Source organism: Sarcophilus harrisii, chromosome 4, assembly GCF_902635505.1.
Source record: "Sarcophilus harrisii chromosome 4, mSarHar1.11, whole genome shotgun sequence".
In the NCBI taxonomy this organism is placed as follows: Eukaryota; Metazoa; Chordata; class Mammalia; order Dasyuromorphia; family Dasyuridae; genus Sarcophilus; species Sarcophilus harrisii.
In genome coordinates, this window is record NC_045429.1 from 175,220,990 (window position 1) to 175,242,805 (window position 21,816).

General features: G+C 31.4%; 1 protein-coding gene and 1 long non-coding RNA gene across 2 annotated transcripts in view; both read left to right on the forward strand.

The window, feature by feature from the left end:
* Window positions 1-8,715, forward strand: part of LOC116423596 (triadin-like) — a 116,739-nt gene extending 108,024 nt beyond the window's left edge. The window contains exons 15-16 of the mRNA XM_031968596.1: window positions 6,697-6,741; window positions 8,672-8,715. Coding sequence (XP_031824456.1) covers window positions 6,697-6,741; window positions 8,672-8,715 — 89 coding nt within the window. The remainder of the gene's footprint in view (window positions 1-6,696; window positions 6,742-8,671) is intronic.
* Window positions 8,716-15,530: 6,815 nt separating this feature from the next.
* Window positions 15,531-21,816, forward strand: part of LOC116423149 — a 31,861-nt gene continuing 25,575 nt past the window's right edge. The window contains exons 1-3 of the long non-coding RNA XR_004233623.1: window positions 15,531-15,563; window positions 17,087-17,131; window positions 18,974-19,003. This is a non-coding gene — a long non-coding RNA (uncharacterized LOC116423149). The remainder of the gene's footprint in view (window positions 15,564-17,086; window positions 17,132-18,973; window positions 19,004-21,816) is intronic.

The window sequence follows — 21,816 nt, forward strand, 5'->3', positions numbered from 1 at the left end:
TCATTAGAAAGTGACTAGTTAACATAATCAAGTATATTATTAAAATTGGATAATCTAATGTAATTTTTTTTCTGAAGCTGGGTTTTGCTGAAACAGGGAAATACTGGTGAGGGAACACCCTCTAGTGCTATAATCAGCATGTACTCTCCAATTTATGGAATCAGAGTTTTCTGGCCCACTGAGAGGTTAAAACATTTGCCAGATTCAACCAATATACATTAGAGGCCTCTCAAAAATAGAGTTCCTTAAACTCATTTTAGGATTGGCCAATAATAGCTCCCAGACCAACTCTGATTTGGTCACTTTTTGGATTCTGATTAGAATATTAGATATCAGAGAGAATGTAATTAGCAATTGTTTTAGTCTAGGGCCAGAAATCCTGAGGATCTTACCCTCCCAGATTTTTTTTACTAGATAAAAGAGGCCATTCTTTGCTTCATTTCTCATCTAACCTTAATCCCAGATTAGGTATTGTCTTAATCAAACTGATACCTGTTAAAGACCTTAGTTTAGAAAGGGTAGGGTTTCCCATTACATCCAGAGCCATCTCTAAGTCATCCTGATCTATATCTTGCCATTTGCTCCAGATGGCTCCTAATGAGAAAGTGAGTCTCATGACTTTGTACAGTGCTCCTTACCTTAAATTCAATTCCTTTCTTTGCCATGGCATCACCTCCCTAATATCATAGTCCTCTTGGAGAGGCAAGGACAAATAATAACAATAACAAAAATGACAGCAACAGTTTTACATATATATATATATATATATATATATATAGAGAGAGAGAGAGAGAATTACATATAGTTCTGTATATATATGTATATGTATATATATATATACACATATATATATATATATTTATATATTTATATTAGGTGTGATTAATGGGAAGCTATCCATTAAACAAACTTCATAATAATTGAGGCCAATAGCAATCTAGTATTTGATAAAGCCCCAAACTCCAGTTATAGGAATAAACATTCACTATTTGACAAAAATTTCTGGGAAAATTAAAAAGTAATATGTCAGAAACTCAGCATAGACCTATATCTCCTATTACATACCAAGGTCAAAATGCATACATGATTTGGCCATACAGGGTGATAACTAAATAAATTAGGAAGAGCAAGGGATAATTACCTATCAGATCTTTGGAGAAGGGAGTAATTTCTGACCAAAGAAGAACTAGAGAACATAATAAAAGGCAAAATAGGCAACTTTGTTTACATTAAATTAAAAAAGGTTTTGCACAAACAAAAACAAAAGAAAGTAGATTAAAATCATTATTTCTGATCAAGGTATCATTTCTAGGGCAGCTAGGTGGCACAATGAATAGAGCACCAGCCCTGAATTCAGGAGGATCTGAGTTCAAATCTGACATCAGACACTTAACACTTCCTAGCTGTGTGACCCTAGGCAAGCCACTTAATCCCAATTGCCTCAGAAAAAAAAAAAAAAGCTATCATTTCTAAAATATATAAATAACTATCAAATTTATAAAAATATAAGTCATTCTCCAATTGATAAATGGTCAGGTTGGTTAAAATGACAGGAAAAGATAATGATAAATTTTGGAGGAAATGTGGGAAAGCTGGAACACTAATGATGTTGGTAGAGTTATGAAATGATCCAACCATTCTGTAGAGTAATCTGGAGCTATGCCCAAAGGGCTACCAAACTGTGCATTCCCTTTGACCTAACAGTGCCACTATTGGATCTTAATAATCAAAAAATCATGAAGGCAAAAGGACCCATATATGCAAAAATGTTTGTAGCAGCTTTTTTTATAACAAAGAATTGAACAATGAGATGTCCATCAATTAGGGAATGGCTGAACAAGTTGTGGTATATGAAGATAATGAAATATTATTGTTCTACAAAAATGTTGAACAAGCTGATTTAAGAAAGGCCTGGAAAGATTTACATGAACTGATGCTGAATGAAACAAGCAGAACCTGGAATACATTGGATACAATAACGGCAAGAATGTGTGATGATCAATTATGAAAGACTTGGTTCTTCTCAGCAATTCAGTAATCCAAAGCAAACTTTGGACAGAAAATGCCATCTGCATCCGGAAAAAGAACTTTAGAGATTGGATGTAATTCATTAACATTAACATTAACATTAATGTTAATGTTATCTATTTCAATGACTGATCTGACTGTTAAGATAAAAATAAAGAAGTCCCAAAAATGTAAAATCCTGAAATTATCTGCCTTTTCAAGAGAATAATCAGAAATTAATTCCTTTCATGGGAGCACCAAATAGAGGTATGTGATGGCATAACAATCTGTCTTAAATAAACTTAGTACAGTATATAAATTTCAAATAAAATGATTCTATACTTTCTTATTTTGAGGAGTGGAGAAACATAATATTTGTTTTATTTCTGGTTATCTCTATACCACCTGAAAATCATAACATCAAAGATCTGATGCTGAAAAAGAGGTCATGGGGTCCAAATTCCTCATTTTATAGAGGTCGAGTAAAATTGACTTTTCCAGGGTCACACATGTACTAAGACTAAGAGGTGAGATTTGATCCTCAGACCTTTGACTCTTTAAGCAGTGCTCTTTGCAGTGAGTGGGAATGAATGGAACAATTGTTCAATGATTAGCTAAATCTAGCACATCCAGGATGATTAGGTAACTCATACACACCCAGAAAAATTGTAAAAAAAAAAAAAAAAAAAAAAAAAAAACTAGCTATCCAGTTCTTCCATGAAACAATTAAAGCAGAGGTATAAACCCTTTCTTCCTAATATTTCTAGGGCCACACTCAGGCTCTATTATAGAGTCCCTGGAGAGAAACAGTAGGATAACCATTCAATTTTATTCATCCATTTTTCCTCTCATTGATTCAGATGATCAAGAGTTAAATGTAGCTTCTTTGAAGAAAATAAGATACCTGTCAGGAAGAATAAAATGATTATTCATGGAAATTGTTATTTCAGGACAAAGAGAAAGAAAATTGTTATTAGGTAATTTGAGCATAATCTCACAGGATCATTGTTCTCTCTATCCAGTGCCTCAGCCAATGGTTTTACTAAAAGGCATACTAATTTGTACCTAATGCCTGTAGGTGTTAAAGTACCTCCCTAAATACCTAATGTGATAATGTGGATTTTGGGAAGAAACTGGTTCATTGTGTTTCTATCCTGAATCTATAGATTGTCTTAATTATGCATGTACTCTTACCTTATCTGTCAGTTTCCCAGAAAGCACTATGATTGATGAATATAATGATAATGAAAAGATTTAGCCTTCAGAGATTCAGGTTGATTACACTAAGGGGAAAATCTAAAATTAAAAATGTCAAATTCTGACATGTTTCGTTTTTTTAATTCTTCATTGTGCTACGTGGTTTTCCTTCCGTCTCCATAGTCAAGTCCAAATCAACAAGTATGTACTTTGATGAGACTAAAAACCATGAAGTATTCTGCCTGTCTATTTTAGCTTTATTAATTCTAAACTGACTTATTTAGTTTAGTTTTTGGTTTTCAGTTTGGTGTAATAATATTGTCATTTTTAAAAATAATTTCTGATCTTTCACTTCTAATTAACAGTTCTATTCGCATTTATATAAGCAATTTCAGGAAGCTCATGTATCACAGTTAGTAATATACAAAATGAACAATGAAAGATTAGTTTATGAATCTCTCATTTGACAAAAAGTCAGGCTTACTTAAGACTATGTTACAAGTTATCTATGAATCCAGTCCAATTCAATTCTATTAGAATTTATTAAGTATCATTATGAAGAGGACTATCCAAAATTAAAAACAAGAGCTAGTTCTCAAATAAAACTTTACCAAAATTCTACTTTTTAAAATATCCATATTTAGTCAACTTTTAAAATTTCATGATTTAAAAAAATCTAATCATAATTATATGGTTGAATAATCAATCTGTTTTGATTGTGGGTACATATGGCTAATTACCATCTTTAGCTATCATCTAATCAAACCCTATATTACAGATGAGAATACTGATGTTTAGGATAGAGAAGAGATCATACTAAATGTACAAAACTACTGTCAAAGTAGGGACTAGAAGACAGTTCTCTTGTAATCTAGTAACTCATTCCAGTATTCCAGAATGCCTTCACAAGGCATTGATATTATGTTTACATTTTTATAGCAATGCAAATGCAGAAGGCTGAGGGTTTATGGTTTGTTTGTTATGTTTATCTAGTCTGTCCTTTCCTTTTTTGCTTGATTTATTTTGGTTACATTTTTTTCAAATCGTGGTAGCTTCTTTCTATGTGATTCCTGGAGTATCAAATAGAATAATAAATATTAATCAATTATTGGCATGCAGCACCACCAACAGGGTACTAAGGGATATACAAATTATCAGATATTCTCCCAGCTTCACAGTTTTCAGACAGGTTGGAGAGATAGTTAGTGACCAAATTGATAATAATCCCAACCCAAATAGAATTGTAGAGTGATCAGATTATAAAACTTGATTTCAGACTTGCCTCTGATCCCAGGGAAGTCATTTTTTAACATTATGACCTTAATTTTTCTTTGTTGGGACTCAATTTTCTCAGCTGTAAAATAAGGGAGTTTATTGGATGGCTACTAAAGTATTTTCCAACTCTAGGAGGCTAATATTCTACTCTATTTGGCTCACTATGAAGTTAAAATGCTATCTATATTTCTGTTTTACAAGAGAAATTTACTATAAACTTTATTTTTTAAAAAATATTCTTATTGGCAAAGATTTTATTCTTTTGATTGCTTAAAATATACCATGTTTTTGTAGTGATTTTTATTAGTGAGTTGAATAAAAAATGAATATTTATAATAAGGATATTCATGTGCTTCAGAAGGACACGTTAATTTGTTGAATAGCAAATGAATAATTTGAAGTCCTATGTGAGTTCTCATCAATTGATTGTGCATGGTATTTTTTTAATGGTGGGAGGGCAGGGAGATAAAGTGTGAAGAATAAGTGCCCTTTATTTGAATCTCATCTTACTGCCTTCGTTAACTATCCATTCCCAAAATCTCATATACTGTAACCTAAAAAAAACAAACAAACAAACAAAAAAAAAACATTTAGGGCATTTCTCCAAGACAAATATTTAATTAGTTCATAAATCAGCACTTTATTTATCAATTATCATTCACATACCACACATTTCTGTTGTATGAACTATTACATGAGCAAGGAATATGTTTTATTACAATATTTTTCTTATTGCATTGACTTACATTGAAGTAGGTTGTGGACCTTGGACCACTTAAATTCTCTGACATTATCAGCTTTGCTATAGAAGACTTTATATTATGCATATCTTCAACATACACTGAAATGTACTAATTTCCAGTAGTATTATTATAACTGTTTAATCAGTACATTTGGTTACTGGATCTTTCTTTAGGATACCTGTGTGCTTACATAACAGGAAATTAAAGCTAATTTTTCAAAGCTAGAAGCCTTTTCTTTTCAAACACTTGACTTGCAAAAGATTCATATCTAAAAATAAATCCTACCAGTTATGCTCATGGGAATCACTAGATTGAGCTATTAGGAAATATGTTGAGTAAGGAACAGGAGGAAAGGAAAAGACAAAAAAGAGTAGATCCCCAAGGACAAAAATCCATGTAAGGAAGCACTGCATCCTTCTGTAAAATATCCTTTCCTATCCTTTCTGAATTTTATCATTTCTCTTTGTGATAATCATTGCTCTGAATTTTATCAGAAACAAATTAAACATTTGCTTATTAAACATTAAACATCGCTTGGATGTACTTCTAAAAAAAAAAAAAAAGGACTGTTACATATTATCATGATTTAGATTACACTGGTTTCTAGATTAAGGATTGTAATTTGGGATCTATGAACCTAATAAGTGAAATATAGGAGTTTGAACAGACAGAAAAACTGTCTTTTTTCACTAACTTTTAACTGAAATTAAGCATTTCTTTCAATTATGAATGTGGAGAGCCAGCCATTTTTCTGAGAAGTTCATAGACTTCACTAGGCTACTAAAGGGTTTCATGATGCTCTGGCCAGTAGCCTCAATGGCCCAAAGAGAAGCAGGAAATGTTCTCAATTTTTGTTCCATTACTGTTTGCTCTCTGACTGCCAGAACCAGAACTTCAGCTAGGACTACCAGCAACATATAATGGAGCTACTCTATGAGTTAGGTTTTGTAAGCTTCCCTTCTTAAAGGGCTAATTATTATTTAAAACACTATTTCTATAGGAAACAAACAAACAAACAAAAAAAAAAAAAACTAAGAATAGCTGATTTACAAATGAAATTTTAAAGTACAACATCTCTATAAATTAGAAACTGCCAGTAAAATATATGTAATAACCATGTAAAAGAAGTGCTTATTTTAAAAAGTGAAAGCTGATCCAAAAGTCTGAAGTATTTATCAGGAAAATGCTATCCATCTTAAGAGAAAGAACTGATGAAATCTGAATGAAGATCAAGCATACTTTTTCTTACTTTATTTTTCATCTGTGGTTTTTTTCACAACATTACTAATGTGGAAATATGTTTTGCATGACTACAATTATATGACCCATATGAAAATGCTAGCAAGAGAATTTTAAACTTAATTTTTAAAATGTTTTAAAAGTATTTCTTTGTTGAGGAATTGAGAAATTGAGAAAAAATAAAACATTAAATCATAGAGTTACTGAGAAAATTTTTTTCTTATTTTCTTTCTAGAACAAACTGAACATCAAATAAAAGAAATCCCAACTGCTAAAGCAGGTATTAACTTTGAATTGTATTTTATACCTTTATTGGAATGTGAGTGCACATCCTCAAGCATGTACATTTGTACATACATACATACAAACATCTACACATACATACACATATACACATACGCACACCCCAAGTGTACATATATGTCCTAGAATCACTATGGAAGAAGCTGAGTCCTTATCTTGTGAGCTTCTTAAAGAATCATACTATTCAGCTCTTGACAGATTTCCTCTTTCCCCAATACTTCACCATTTTTTTCCATAGGGAACATCTGAATTTGACTTATTTTTGTCTATTCCCTAAGGTTATGTACTTAACAAATAAATAATACTAGCTAGGCATAAAACATTGAACATTTATGGATATGTTATGGAAAAAATATTTCATCTCTGAGTTCACAGGGTAGGTAACTTGCCAAATATATACTTATCACAATGCAAAAATCATGGAGAAAAAACCTAAATTATTGTTGTGTTCAAGCAGGTTCTGGTCTCACATATTAGGATTTTAATTAGGATTTAACATTTTTTTTAAAAGATGTATAGTGTACATCAGAGTAACAGAGAAAAAAATTATTTAAATATAATCTTGTACATTCCTCTTAGATAGATCTATCTTCCCAAACTTCCTTGAATGTCATAAAATTTGAATAATCTTAATTACCCAGAGTCAATCTCATACATCCTCCAAGGAAACAAATTTCATTAAACAAATTCTACTGGTAAACTAAATCAGACTACAGATTAAACTATATTTATAAGATTCACAAATAGACTGATTAGGTGAAAGATTTAAGTGTCATCAGGGAATCAGGAACAGTTGAGATTCTTTGTCTAGCTTCTTCTCTAAGAAATGTTTAAAACTCTTAAGTAAATTTTCACATCGAATGTTTTTGGTCATATCACAGGTTTTGGTCAGATGAAGTTAATATTAACCAAATTATAGGGGAAATGGCCTTGATTTCCAAATGATAAAAGGGAAATTTTTTAAAATTCTAAAACAGGTAACAGGTAAAGTGGTGGGTTTTTTTTTTTTCAAATCTTAAAAGCATTACATAAATGCTCTTTATTTTAAGATGACTAAGTGATGTAGGGGGTATAAGAGAGGGTCGGGAAGTCCTGAAATCAAGTCATACCTCAGACACTTACTAACTATATGACCTTTAGCAAGTTTGAAAAATGGAAATAATAATATCACCCATCTCATAAAGCTGTTTTTAGGATCAAACAAGTTAATACATGTTAAAAGCTTTGCCATCCTAAAGTGTTAAAGGAATGTTTGCTATGATTATTATTTATACCATAAGCACAGTTGCAAAAAATACTCAAACCTCAATCTATAGCTAGTTCTAGATAGAAAGCTCACTTTAGAAGGCAGTATATTTCTTTATATGGAGAAAGGTATAGTTGCTCCTAACTCATGTATGATAGGGTTGAAATTATTTCCATTCAGGAAGAGAACTCAAGTTTGTTAAGGAATGCTACACCTTCTTGAATGAACCTAATTGTTTTCCTATTTTCCCCATTAGAACATGACTTCCTCCTATATATGGATTACCAGTTTTTTAAAAATAAAAATATAATAAAATATATTTGCCTTCAATTAATAATTATAATGGTTGTTATGTTGTGCTTTCCAATCATTCCAATGCATTTCCAATCATAACAACCAAGAGTGGTAGGTGCCATTATTATTCTCATTTTACAGATGAGAATGCAAAAGTAGACAGAAGTCAAAGATAACATAATTAGTAATTCTTTGAGGCAGAAATTGAACTCAAGGTCAAACTTTGTATTGTGCCCCCTAAGCTTCATCTGTGTTTAAAACTATTTAGCTATATCAAAAGTTATTTTAAAAGATAATTGTCAACAAAACAGTTATTTCATGAAAGTGTATTGTTTCGGAATCCCTTTGCTTTGTAAATTTCTTCTAGGTAATAAGATGCTAGGTTGTGGAGAATTTAAGCAAATAATTTGAAATGGAATACAATGAAAATCTCATTAAAACCTTATTTTAATTTCAATTTTACAAAATTCCTTACCAGATTTAATTGCTAAAAATTCAAAATTTATCATTATACCTCTAACCAAAATTCCTCTCTAGGTCAGATGATAAAAGTAAATAGTTTTTATTCATATCCCTGAACAGAAAAGGCTCTATTAAAGAACCCTTTTGAAAAGTTCTGAAAAGACCACAGGTTTCTATTTGCTGAAACACTGGGAATTAGGGAAAGGGAGAGGGAAAGTGTTACTTGCTGTGCTTTTGTACTAAGGAGCATAAGTGTCAGTCTGAGTCCCAGAACAGACTTACAAAGACCTGGAGAGTAAGGAACTCATTAAGATTCTCCAGTTATTTCATTCCAACTTACTACCTACCTCAGTAAAAATTCTTTAAGAGAAAATTACATGGAAGGAAGTCAAAATATACAGCCTACCATTCAGCCCCACATATATTTAGCCTCATTTCTACCTTCCCTAGAAATTTCAGGAATAGGAAATATAAAGGTCAGGCCTCTCATCCATTGCTAGAATATTAGATCATTCTTTTTAAAAAATATTTTTGTTTCATCTATATTCTAAATAAACTTAGTACTCAAAACCTCAAAACTCATTAAACAAAATTCAAAAACCCAAATATTTTATTTCCTAAGTTGAAACCTACATTAGGAGAAGCTAAAGGGTTAATTTTTTTAATATATAATATGACATTCTAGACATTAACATAGAGATTACCAGAGGGAGCTATGTGACCAAACAATTAGAATGTTTGAACAGGAATCCAGAAGGCCTGAGTGCGAATTTTGCCTCAGATACTTGCCAGTTGTGTAGTCCTGGGGAAAATATTTAAACTTACTTAGCCTCAGTTTCTATCTCTGTTAAATGGGCTTAAAAATAGTACCTACCCCCTGGTTAGTTGTGAAGCTTAAGTGAGATAACTTACATAAAGCATTTTGTAAGTCTTAAACATTACATACATGCTATTAAACAGATACTCCCTCTGATGCTAATGTAATGAAAGAATTAATTTTTTATAAATATTCTGATAACATTACCCATAGAAATAAATTAAATTAGCTGAAAAGCTCAATGGAGAAGATTCTGATAAACATTATATTTTGGAATAATTTTTATTGGTTTGAGTTTTTAATAACATTGCAATGCTTTAAAAAGAAAAGTAAAGATAATTTATTAAATTTATTAATATATTTAGAATATTTATTCATTCTACTCTATATTTCTTAAGCATATGTTAGATGTTATATCCTAATGGAAAAGCAAAATTTAGAAAACTCATATTCCATGTCATTAGTAATAATAGTAACACTTTCACGTTTGTAAAGTGTTTTACATACATTATTTCATCTCATTTTCAAAACCTGTGTTTAAATTAAGATTCAGGGAAGACAAATAAATGACTTGCTCAGTGTCACATAGCTGGTATATGTCTGAGTAAGCATTTGAACTCATTTTGCCCTTGTTCTCAGTATAATATTCTATCCATTACTCTACATCACCTTAAAAAAACAAAAATAGAGAAAAGAGTATGGATGTTCCTTAATTCTAAAAACACTTATTACCTACATAGTCAAAATTTGGAGTAAATTATAATTATGTAAATATTTCTTGAATCCTCATTCTACTACATACTCTCCTCCAGATGAAGTAGGACATTAAAGTCAAAGATACAGTATTTACTTCAGGCAGAATATGGAAAATTAGGCAATAGAGTCATCTCAAACTCTGTAGGAAGAAAAAAAAAACTTATAAAGTAAAGAAATTTTTTCCAAAGTAGGGGGAAAAACTCAAGGGAAAATGCAGCATATCATTTGTCTCCTCTTAGCTTTGCCTCAGGAAACAACACGAAGCCTTTAAAGTGAAACTAGAACCCTCAGATTTTTGCCTAGACTTCTTTGTATAGTGATATCATTATAAGTAGACTCATTTACATAGTCCCTTTTCTGTCTTCTCCATTAATTGCAGCCTGATTGGATCTTCTTTGATCTTTCCAATCCTGTTCCAAAGTCTGTCTGCAAATCCTTTGAAACTTCTTGCTTCCCAGAAAAATCTGGAATCTATATCATTCAGAGATTTTTTCTAATACTGTCATTTTTCTGTATTCAGACTCAAAACCTAAGAAACTGAAAATCAACATGGTTCTAATCACTATGATTAAATGAAATCTTAGGAACTTTCTTCTCATGGATTATGTATGTTCTCTCTGTTTCTGTCTCTGTCTCTGTCTGTCTCTCTGACTCTCTGTCTATCGTTCTCATAATATATGCATACATATAATAAAATGTTACATGGGGGCAGCTAGGTGGCACAGTTGATAGAGCACCAGCCCTGAAATCAGGAGGACCTGAGTTCAAATCTGACCTCAAACACTTAACACTTCCTAGTTGTGTGAACCTGGGCAAGTCATTTAACCCCAATTGCCTCAGCAAAAAATAAAATAAAATAAAAGTTACATGACAAGCATACCAAAGTGCACTATATAGCTTTAAGACAAAGGGGTATGTGAAGTCCAACAAAGTGAACCAAGGAAAGCTTTGTGCAAGAGATAGAATTTGAGGTGACTTTTAAGACAGGTTTAAGTATGTAACAAAATGAGCAGTTTAGTACTAAAAGTTAGGAAGACTTGAGTTCAAAAATCTCTATCACTACCTAGTTTTGTGGCCCTGAGTGAGTCACTTTAATTTGCTTAGCCTCAATTTCCACATCTTATAAATGGGGATAAAAGTTTCTATAGGGCAATTGTGAGACTAATTTGAGATAATTTGTGAAAAGTACATTACAGTGGATTTAAAGAGCTGCAATTCAAAGAAGTAAAACTTCAGTGCAAGAAAGTCATATGTCTAATAAGTTAAATCAGACTCTTATAATGCATTTATTTTTTAATAATTCAGCGTGAATAATACCACTGTCAAAAAGACTCATGTTGGGTTAACATAATGGCTTATATACATATAACACTTCAGTTCAACATTAACAAGTGTTTAAAGCATGATCAGACCCAGTTCTTCCTGATTCCAGCTCACATACTCTCTTCATTGTACTCTGCTAACTTTAAATTGGCAAAAGAGCAAAAATCTTCATGTTTTGATAATGTAATATTGGCAAAATTTGGCATGGTTGAAAAACAATACTCTAGGTATAAATAACCATGTTAGGACCAATTTGGGAAGTAAATTTGTGCTACATGAATATCAGAACTAGGTGATGAAGTTAATAGAATGGTGAGTCTTGGCTGGAGTCAAGAAGACTCATCTTCCTGAGTTCAAACCTGCCCTCAAAGATTTATTAGCTATATGACCCTGGGCAAGTCATCTAATTCTGTTTGCTTCTATTTCCTCATCTGTAAAATGAGTTGAACAAGAAAAGGGCAAACCACTCTAGAATCTGCCAAGAAAACCCCAAATGGAGTCATGAAGTCAGTCATTATTGAAAGTGATTGAACAACAAAGAATATCAAAACATATACTTGAGGTTCTAAGAATTCAATGTGGTTATGTAGATAAGTCCCAGACGATCAAACTAATCACATATTTTAGCTACATATAGTTGAGCTGCATTTTAATGGTCGTTGACTGACTTGAGTTATAATTTTTTCTTCAAAATACATGCTAAGTTATTGCTTTATCCACAATTGGATTTCCAACTTTTCCATTTGTCTTGATTTCATTCATAAATATTAAGGAACATTACTAGCTTACTGTATGACGTCCTTCTTTGGTTGTTCTCATTGAAATTTTAAGTCTAGCTGAAATGTTTTGCAATATTCTTGTCATGTCCCTTGTTCTTTTTCTCAACATTCCTGTTTCTAAATAAGTGGTTGCAAAGATCAAAGGATCAGCTAAATGTTTATTTTTATAAAAGATATAAGAAGGGAAAAATTAAGATTCAAAAATAGTTATGCTTTTTAAAATATAAGAAATATTTGGTTATATAAATGATTTATTTCATGTATCTTATATCTACAAATATGACCTCCAGGTATTATAAGCTGGTCAGATGATAACTCATTATAATTATCATAGTGATTTTGGGTTTTGGTCATCTGCTCTATGTAAAATATACATTAATGATTTCATGAACCTTTGTGACTCAAATGGGATCAATTAAAAACTGAAAACAATTGAAAACAAATAAAAAACAGCAATTAAATATATTTTGTTGTGTTTAGTGACAGCAGGTTGGATTTAAGACCACAAGAAAGCGTGAAATAGTCAACTTAGATTTTGGCAGTCGTATTAAAGGAATTGTGATGTTTCTTTCCTCATTCCATTAACTCTCCACTTCCACCATTACAAGAAATGAACAGTGCCCAAGGAAGGAAAAACCTCATTCTTGTTCCTATTTCTTCTCTCTTTCTAAACTGGGATTATAGTCTTTAAGGAGATAATCATTCTCCACCACCCAGCAAAACATATATTTTAATATATTTAATATGTAGAAAAATTCACCTTGGGGAAGGTCAGACTATCTCAAGAACAATGCGACATTTTAAAAAATATATCAGATCTACCTTAACTTTTCTAAGTACTCTTGAGAAAATTTTTTAGAAATGCTACCTGCTAAACTGAAATTTTCAGAATTTTCTCTATTGACTTTGCTGAGGAAGGCTAGAAAAGTCGGCTGGGTCATTTTAAACTAAATCCCTAAAATCTCATCTAGCTCATATGGCATCTCCCTCATAGCTAAAACCTTTAGAAAATTTCTATCCATGTATCTTAAGTTTGTCTGATCTTCAAGTAAAAAAAATAGTAACTTTAACCACATATCTTTTTATATTTTCTAGACAAGAAAAAAATAGAAAAACCTGAAAAGGAAAGTAAAGGTAAAGATTGCACATCTTAAATATGTGTGTATGTCATATTATCTGCCAGTGAAAATGTAGCAATAATAATAGTCTGATACCATGCATTATGTAATTTTAAAATACTTATTTAAAATATGAACAATGCTTTGCAGGATAATGATTGCAATTACTGACATTTGCATAATGCTTTATATACATTAATAATCTATTTGAATTCCCTAGAAAACCTGTAAGGCATTCATTACAGTTATTTCATCTATATTTTATAAATATGGAGACTGAAAGTCAAAAAAGTTCATATAGCTAGTTCAAGTGTCAGAGATGAGATTCCAATCCTGACCTTCCTGATTCAAGACCAAGATTCTCTTCCCTGTGGAGATGGCAAATGTCATCTGTAGACGAGAGCAACAGAGGTCAGAGGTTTATATTGTCTCATCATCCCTAAATTTTCATTAAAGATATGAATTCCTTTTTACCTGAGGCCACATACTGTATTGGAAAGATCACTGGCTTTGCAGTCAGAAAACTTTGGACAGCGTCCTTTTTGAAGCATCCTCAATAGAACATTGAGAGCTTGACCAGACATCAAAAACCATCAAGATCATCCACTGCATTCTGAATGATTGAGGTTGACAAAATAGTGTACTCTGCCTCACTTAAATGTAATTCACAGAGGAGCCATCATTAACCATTTAGTATTAATCCTCTTCAAAAAACAAAGGATAAACAGTATGGGATTTGGGAGTTCATTAGGCCTGCCCTTTATTTTTGTTGTTGTTGTTTTGGTTTGATTTTTTTTTTGGGGGGTTGGGGGGAGTCCCTCATCTTTCCCCATTCAACCATCTGCTATTCCTTAGATGAAAGTTAGAAAGGTAAAAGTTCATGAGGTAAAAGTTTTTGAGATGGAATTCCTTGAGATCATGAGTGACTGAAAGTTGTGTTGAAATTTCTTGAGGTCTTGTTAACTTCCCAAAAGTGCTGCTCTCAGGGTCTCTTGTTTGTTGATTCAGTATGGTCAACTTGAAGGTATATACACTTCCCTTAGGTCAAAACTCAGTCCCAGGCAACCTTGTCTTTTCTGAGCTCCTCTCAAATTATTCCATGAGGACAATTACTTTACCTCTTTATTTTTGTGGCTCTATGTTCATTTCATGGTGATTTTCTGTCTATTGGTGGAGGAAATCTGGAGAGGCTAGAAATATCTGACCTACTCCACCAATATTGACATTTTCTACATTCCAGAATTGTTATATGGGTTGTCCCAAAAATCTTACTATAGTTTAAGTTATCAAAGCCTAAAACTTCACTAATATTTTGGGACACCCTGTATAGAACAAATTAATTCACATATGAGAATTCTGTAATTGGAAAACATTATATAAGCCATGAGGGAATTCCCTGAGGAAATAGGAGTTAAAATTTTGGCTTTAGAAACTTTAGTTTCAATATAGGCTAAATAAAAATGTCACTTCTACCCTAAATGATTTTATTTTGTTTCTATAGAAAAAACATCTCCGAAGAAGCAGCTGAAAGACCATAAAGGTAATAATATAGGGATCAGAGAGTTGCACAGGAACTCAGTAGCAACTAACTACATTCTATGTCAGAAAAAATGACACTGCATTTAATTGCCATGTGTTTATCCAATTAAAAAATAAGCATGATATAAAAATACATGAAATCTGAATATACAAAAATGCCCTATTAATTTAAAGTTTAAATAGTTGTATTTATCAGTAGTATTACTAGATCCATAGGCCTAAAAACTAAAATCAGTTTTAGAATGGATTTCAATGCTCCTTTCTAGGTTTGATGGTCTTTTTTTCCAAACCTTTGAAAAATACTCACCACTAAGCAATATCTGCATGTTAGTTTGTTGTTGTTCAGTCATTTCAATCATATCCAATTCCTTGTGAGCCCTTTTAAAGGATTTTCTTGATACTATAGAAGTTTGCCATTTCCTTCTGCAGATCACTTTAAAAATGAAGAAACTGAGGCAAACAGGGGTAAGTAACTTTTCCAGGGTCACACAATTAGTAAGTATCTGAGGGTATATTTAAACTTACCAAGATGATTCTTCCTTATTGTAAGCCCAGTGCTCTATCCACTGTGTTACATACCTGCCCCATTTGCCTGTTAATTCTTTGTGAGAACATTAGCTGGGGCCTGTGAATATGTTTAAATGAGAAAGTTTTATCTTACTTTGTATGTAAGGAAACTGAGGCAAAGAAAAGTAATTTAAGCTAATATCACAGATAACAATGGTAGAGCCAGGAATAAACCTAGATCTTGTGGTTTAGTGGGTGGAATAGAATTGGATTTAGAGGCCTTTATTCCAAGTATCAGCTCCACCACACACTGTCAGTGACCCTGAAAAAGTCACATCCTTGAACATCAGCTTATTTAAGTATAAAATGAAGCAGTTATACTATTTAATAACTAAGATATTATCAATTCCTATCAACATTGATATTTTCTCTGATATCCTGGAAATTTGACTTATGAGACAAGGTCTACTGAGTGATTTAAGTTTTGCCTTAAATATTCATTTCTCTTAAACTTCAGTTTCTCTTTATACAAAGCAAAGGTGATAATGTCTATAGTTTCTATTGGGATTTTTGAGACTCAAATGAGATAATGCATAATGATACATAGTGAACTTCTTAACGTCTCTATAAATATCAGAAATTTGCATAATCATCATGTATATTAAAATATGCTCAAGATTAAAATTATATTGAATGCTGGTTAGTTTTCTTAATTGATTCAGATGGTACTTCAAGATTTTTAGGACTACAGGGTCCATTGTTATTCATGTCAACAACTATTCTACCCCTATCAGAGATATAGGAAGTTGAGATAAATCTGTACAGAGCCTTAAGACATACTTTAGCACTCATATTGCTGAATGCATTTCTAATATCAACTTTTTCTTATAAATTTGCTTCTTTCTCCTCAAAATGAATTTCATGGGGGGAAAAGAAATTTTGGGTTAGAGGCTTATCCTTAACTTAACCTTTTACCTGTTCTAAAACAAATATGGTCTGTCAGTATGTTGTATTTATTAATATTTCCAGAATGTTTAACCGAAAGTTATAAGTTTCTCAGTCATCAAAGAAAGATAAGGATAACTTAATTAAACTCTATTCACTAACAGAGAAGTAGACACAGATATTTTAGAAAAATTTTCAGGAAATAAGTGAAAAAGCCTTCTTTTTTTCTAACCTTAAAATTAAATTAATTTGAACAATTTCCAATCCCCAAGCATTGCAGTTAATTAAGGTTCTTTGCAACTATGTTTACATTAACAATGTGCCAGCTATTACTTATATTGATGCCATTATAAACATTCCTTTCAGTCACTTTTGTTTTCTTTAGTATGAGGTGTGAAATATTGTCAGACAAATTTACTTGTATAAGGAACTTTTATTTCAAATGTCTATTGTAGGAGTGAGCTAAGCCAATATTATAATTAAAAGCAAAGTTCTTTTAAAAATTCACACATTTGATTAGCATATTTTTCCTATAGACACAACAGGAAAAGAAAATCTTCTGTCTTACAATGTGACAAGAGGTAATCAATCTTGAGTTTATAAAATATTTGATCAATTTTGGCTGCTGAGGTGCTGAATTTTGTGTACTTTCTATATATTTATACATGAAAACATTCAATATCTTCAGATGATAGGTCAAGTTGCTCTACATTTTTTTAAAGCAACAGAAATTATTTCTTCAATGAGATTTTGTGAGTAATTGTAATCTCATAGAAGAACAACAAAATCATCTGACAAAGTCAATAGATTAATAATGATCATAATTAAAACAAAAAAACCTGAAAATGAACTGAAGCATTTTAAAATAAAAAGTAATGTCACAAAGAGCTTAGGGGTAATCATAATAATAATTATTTTGAGATTAAAATTGAGATAAATGAGCAAATAATGACTAATTCTATGGCAGTATTCTTACTAGTAAGTCTTGACAAAACCTAGAGAGAACATGTGTGAGGGAAGTGGAAGTATATTATATATCAAATACATTTGTCTCATGTAGAACATATACTAAAGAGCAAAATGGTGTATTCTATGATTCGCATTATCAGGTAGATATTAATGGAAGGACTTAATAAGTTTATAGTGAAAGCAATGAGGGTGAGATGAAATTACTTTAGGACAGATTTTTGAAAACAATATTAGTTAATTTTATTATTAATTAATATTATTATAATGTTACTATTATTATTAATTAATTAATATTAATTTGGAAACAGATTTTTGTAAATGGAACACTGCTTTGGAGGGGGAAAAGTAGAGGCAAGTGACATAAGTTTAAATTCCCAGTCCCCTTGAAAAGTGAAAGGTTGCTTTTATTTGTCAAATGGATAGAGATCTCAATAGGAAATTTTCAGGCAAATGGAAGATGGGATTATCTATAATTGATATTTTGTTATTTAGAATAATACAACAAGCAAATAACTACAACAAAACTTTACTTCAACATTTGTGGAATAGAGTATACAAGCAAGGCTGTCAAAGACTCTATAGAGCATAGTAATTATCCTAACAATATTTTTAAGAAAAATCGTTTTCTATTAGACTACAGTAAAATTTTAATTTTAGTATTTTTCTATAATAAAACCTGAGGATACTATTGAGAAATTGATTAAAAGCCATCATTTTAAAATTACACCCTTTTAAACTACATTTTTTGCTGCTAAAATGAAGATGTTATCTATACTTTCTTGTTTTTCCAAAAGACAACATTTTTATCTGTTATCTGTTAGCATGTTTATCTGATCTCTGTTCCACCTGATATATTTTCACTATCTACACAGGAATAAAAAACAATGAGTTTTAAAATGCTAAACAACAATCCAGCAATGTATTTCCATCTTTCCATCCATTGCAACTATAAAGATACTAAGGACAATTTGATTAATTGAACATTTCCTTTTTTGATGATCATTTCTAAAACATAAGATGTAAAATGTCTTCTCTCCAGTCCATTTCTTTCTTTATAAGAGAGTTGACAGCATATTTATGATGTTCAGAGTGTTAAGACTTATTTTCATAAAATCTTTATTAAATTATTTAAAGCTAATTCTCTTAGAAGTACAGAATCTAACAAAATTCAGTTTCACAAAGCAGCTATTCCAAAGAATAATTTTTTTAAAAATTTTTGAATGCCAAATGATTAATAGTGCTTTAATAAATGTTTTCTTGCATTAAAGAAACTAATTTAGCTATCAGTGAAAATTATTCAAAGGCACATTTTTACTAATACTTTCAAATTTTAATAATTTTTATCTATTAACTTTTAAGACACAACATTGTTGATGTATAGAATATGGATGTTTTCTTTGGATTTCGTTTCTGTTATAAAGTATATCATTTGGAATTTGTTTATTTTCTTTCAGAAAAAACAGCCCATACATTGAAAGCAATGAGTAAGTTCTGTTTGTAGCATTCAATTAATTGATGCATAGTTTATTATGCTGAACTCCTGCTTTACTCCTTCTTCTCTTTCTCCTTTTTCTCCTTCCACTCTCTTCCTTCTTGTCCTTTTCCTTCTTCTCCTTCTTCTCCTCTTCCTTCTTCATATTTTTTCGAAGGTCTGGACTTACAATTTTATCTTTCTAAAAAAACTTCCTAGGGAACCTCCATAATGGTAGGGAGGAGGACAAAGTGTTAAGTGACTTGTCCAGAGACACACAGCCAGCGTGAATCAAAACAAGACTTGAAGTCAGATTTGCTTTATTCCTGCTCATTCTGTCTATGACTTAAGCAAATAATCTATTTTTTAAAATATTTTATTTGGCACAATTAAGTTACATAATCATTCTAACCCTATAGTCTTTGAAAGTTTGCATGAAATAGTAATAAGTAGGTTTTTCTTACCCTTATATTTAGGAAATAATTTTAGTATCTGAAGTCTTTCTTGAAATCTAACTATCCTACTATCTTATTAAGGCAGGGCAAAAAAAATGCATAAGATGATCTATAATAGATACATTTTGTTGATGACTGAATTATCATAAAGAAAACTTCAATCTCTCTCCCTTCTCCTATAATTCCATAATCTCTTAACAATCATTCTAAGGTCAAATATGGTGGAATAATACTAGATTACTCCCTAATGCCATCTGGTACCCATTCTCCTTAAAAAAATGAAAAAGTGATATTTGTAGAAAATAGGATATAGTATAGCCATGAGTATAATATCATATTCCATAAACAGTAAACATATCAGAGAAAGATATCTCATGTAACTAAGGTATAAGAATGATAGAAAACTCTTGGGGCAACTAAACTGGGCAGTGGTTAGAGCACTGGAATACTGGAGTCAGGAGGGCCTGAGTTCAAATCCAGCCTCAGATACTTAATATGTCTTAGTTGTATGACCCTGTGCAAGTCATAACCCCAATTGTCTCTCAAAAGAGGGTGGAAAGAAAAAAAGAAAACTATAAACAAATAGAGTAGAAATCTAAAGTTTCCTGTGGAACTCTAAATCAGTGAAGTGAAAAAGAATAAGCATTTCACATTCCAGATTTAGCTCATAATCAATCAATCATAAATATTTACTGAGAGCCACAAATGTGCCAAGTACATTTTGTGCCAAATATAAAAGAAGTAGGAATCATAGTCCCTCTTTCTATTATTTACCATTGTCACACTGATTATAATTTATAATTGTGACCTGACCTTATTTAATGCCATCCAGAAATATAAAATCCTGAAACAATTCTCAAACTTATTTTATTTTTATATTTAATGTTCTATGTACTATTGCACATTTGGGTAAAATAATTACTTTTTGTAACTGAAAAAGTATTTGAATATAGCTTCATCCTTGGTAGGCCCACTAAAAACATTTTTGAGACAACTCTAGTATCAGATGGGATGACAGATAAGTTATCTTGTTCCCATATGATGTTGATTTATTCTGTTAGATTTTGATATCTTGAAATGTTTTTTTCTATATATATTGGACATTGAATATGATAAAATCTAGCAATTTAAAAAGATTTTTCTCTGATTTTAATGGATCAGTGTTATGGAAGAAAATCTTTGTGCTTGGAACTTCTAGCTAATGTCATCTCTATGTGATTTTGGTTTATTCCGCTAAGTCTCTGTATTTTGAAATCCTTTTTTTTCTAGATAGCTTGAATTTTATGCATTTGGGATATGGCAAAATCTATTAAAAATGCATGGTAGACAATATTTTATCTATATTAATGATCTCTTTCTAGTTCAGTTAATTTATTGAATTTTGAAAGACATTTGAGGTTTGTATTTGTAATATGGAATTGTCATCTGAGAATTTATGACAGATATCAAGCTCTTAATGTCCACTAGAAATATTCTTAGATATTCAGTATGTTCCAAATTTAATATCTATGACTATGTGTTTCACAGTTACTATAATGCCCTTACATAGAATGCATTGACCTAATGTAAGTTGTGATAATCTATATATTTCTACAATTTCTATAATAAACTTTATTTACAAAAACTCTCCCATTTATATGAACAAATCTATATGAGAGCCATCTCTTCTGTATTTGTTGATGTGTATGATGACCATGTATTTTAAAATCAGCCAGAGTCAGGAATTCAGGTTAAGGGAAAATCTTCCATCTTTATTCTTTGTGGAGGGGAAGAGAGATTAGCAATGTGAGCGCCTGGACACGAACCCACCAGCCGTCTCTCTCCCCTCTCTTCCTTCCCCTCTGCCTCCACCCAACAAAATTGTCCCTACATCATTTCCTATACAACACATCAGGACTTGCACAAGGAGTGGGCAGGGGCCATTCTTTTTCCAAGCATATATATTAATAGAGTATGGTCCAATTACTATTTAACCTCCTGTGCTTGGGACCTCAGTGCATCAACTCAAGCTTCAGCCCATTACAGATGTGTATTGTTCTTTGGTCTTATGTGTATGTAACCTATGAAAGGCCTTTTGATTCTACTATTGTAGAATCTGTACTGTTGTTACTGATGCCATATCATCATCCATCAATCACTAAACATTTAAAGCAACTTCTCTACACCGGATACTAGGCTAGAAATGAAACTATCTAAATATGAAGTGTTGACTATCCTCTTCCTCATAAATTTTATTCTATTAGAAGGATAGGATGCACAAAAGTAACTATGGTACAAAGTAGATCATCATAAGAAGTAGTTCATAGTAAAAGAACTCTGAATGTAAAATCAGAAATTCAATATTTGAATCTTGGTCCTGATACTTATTTGC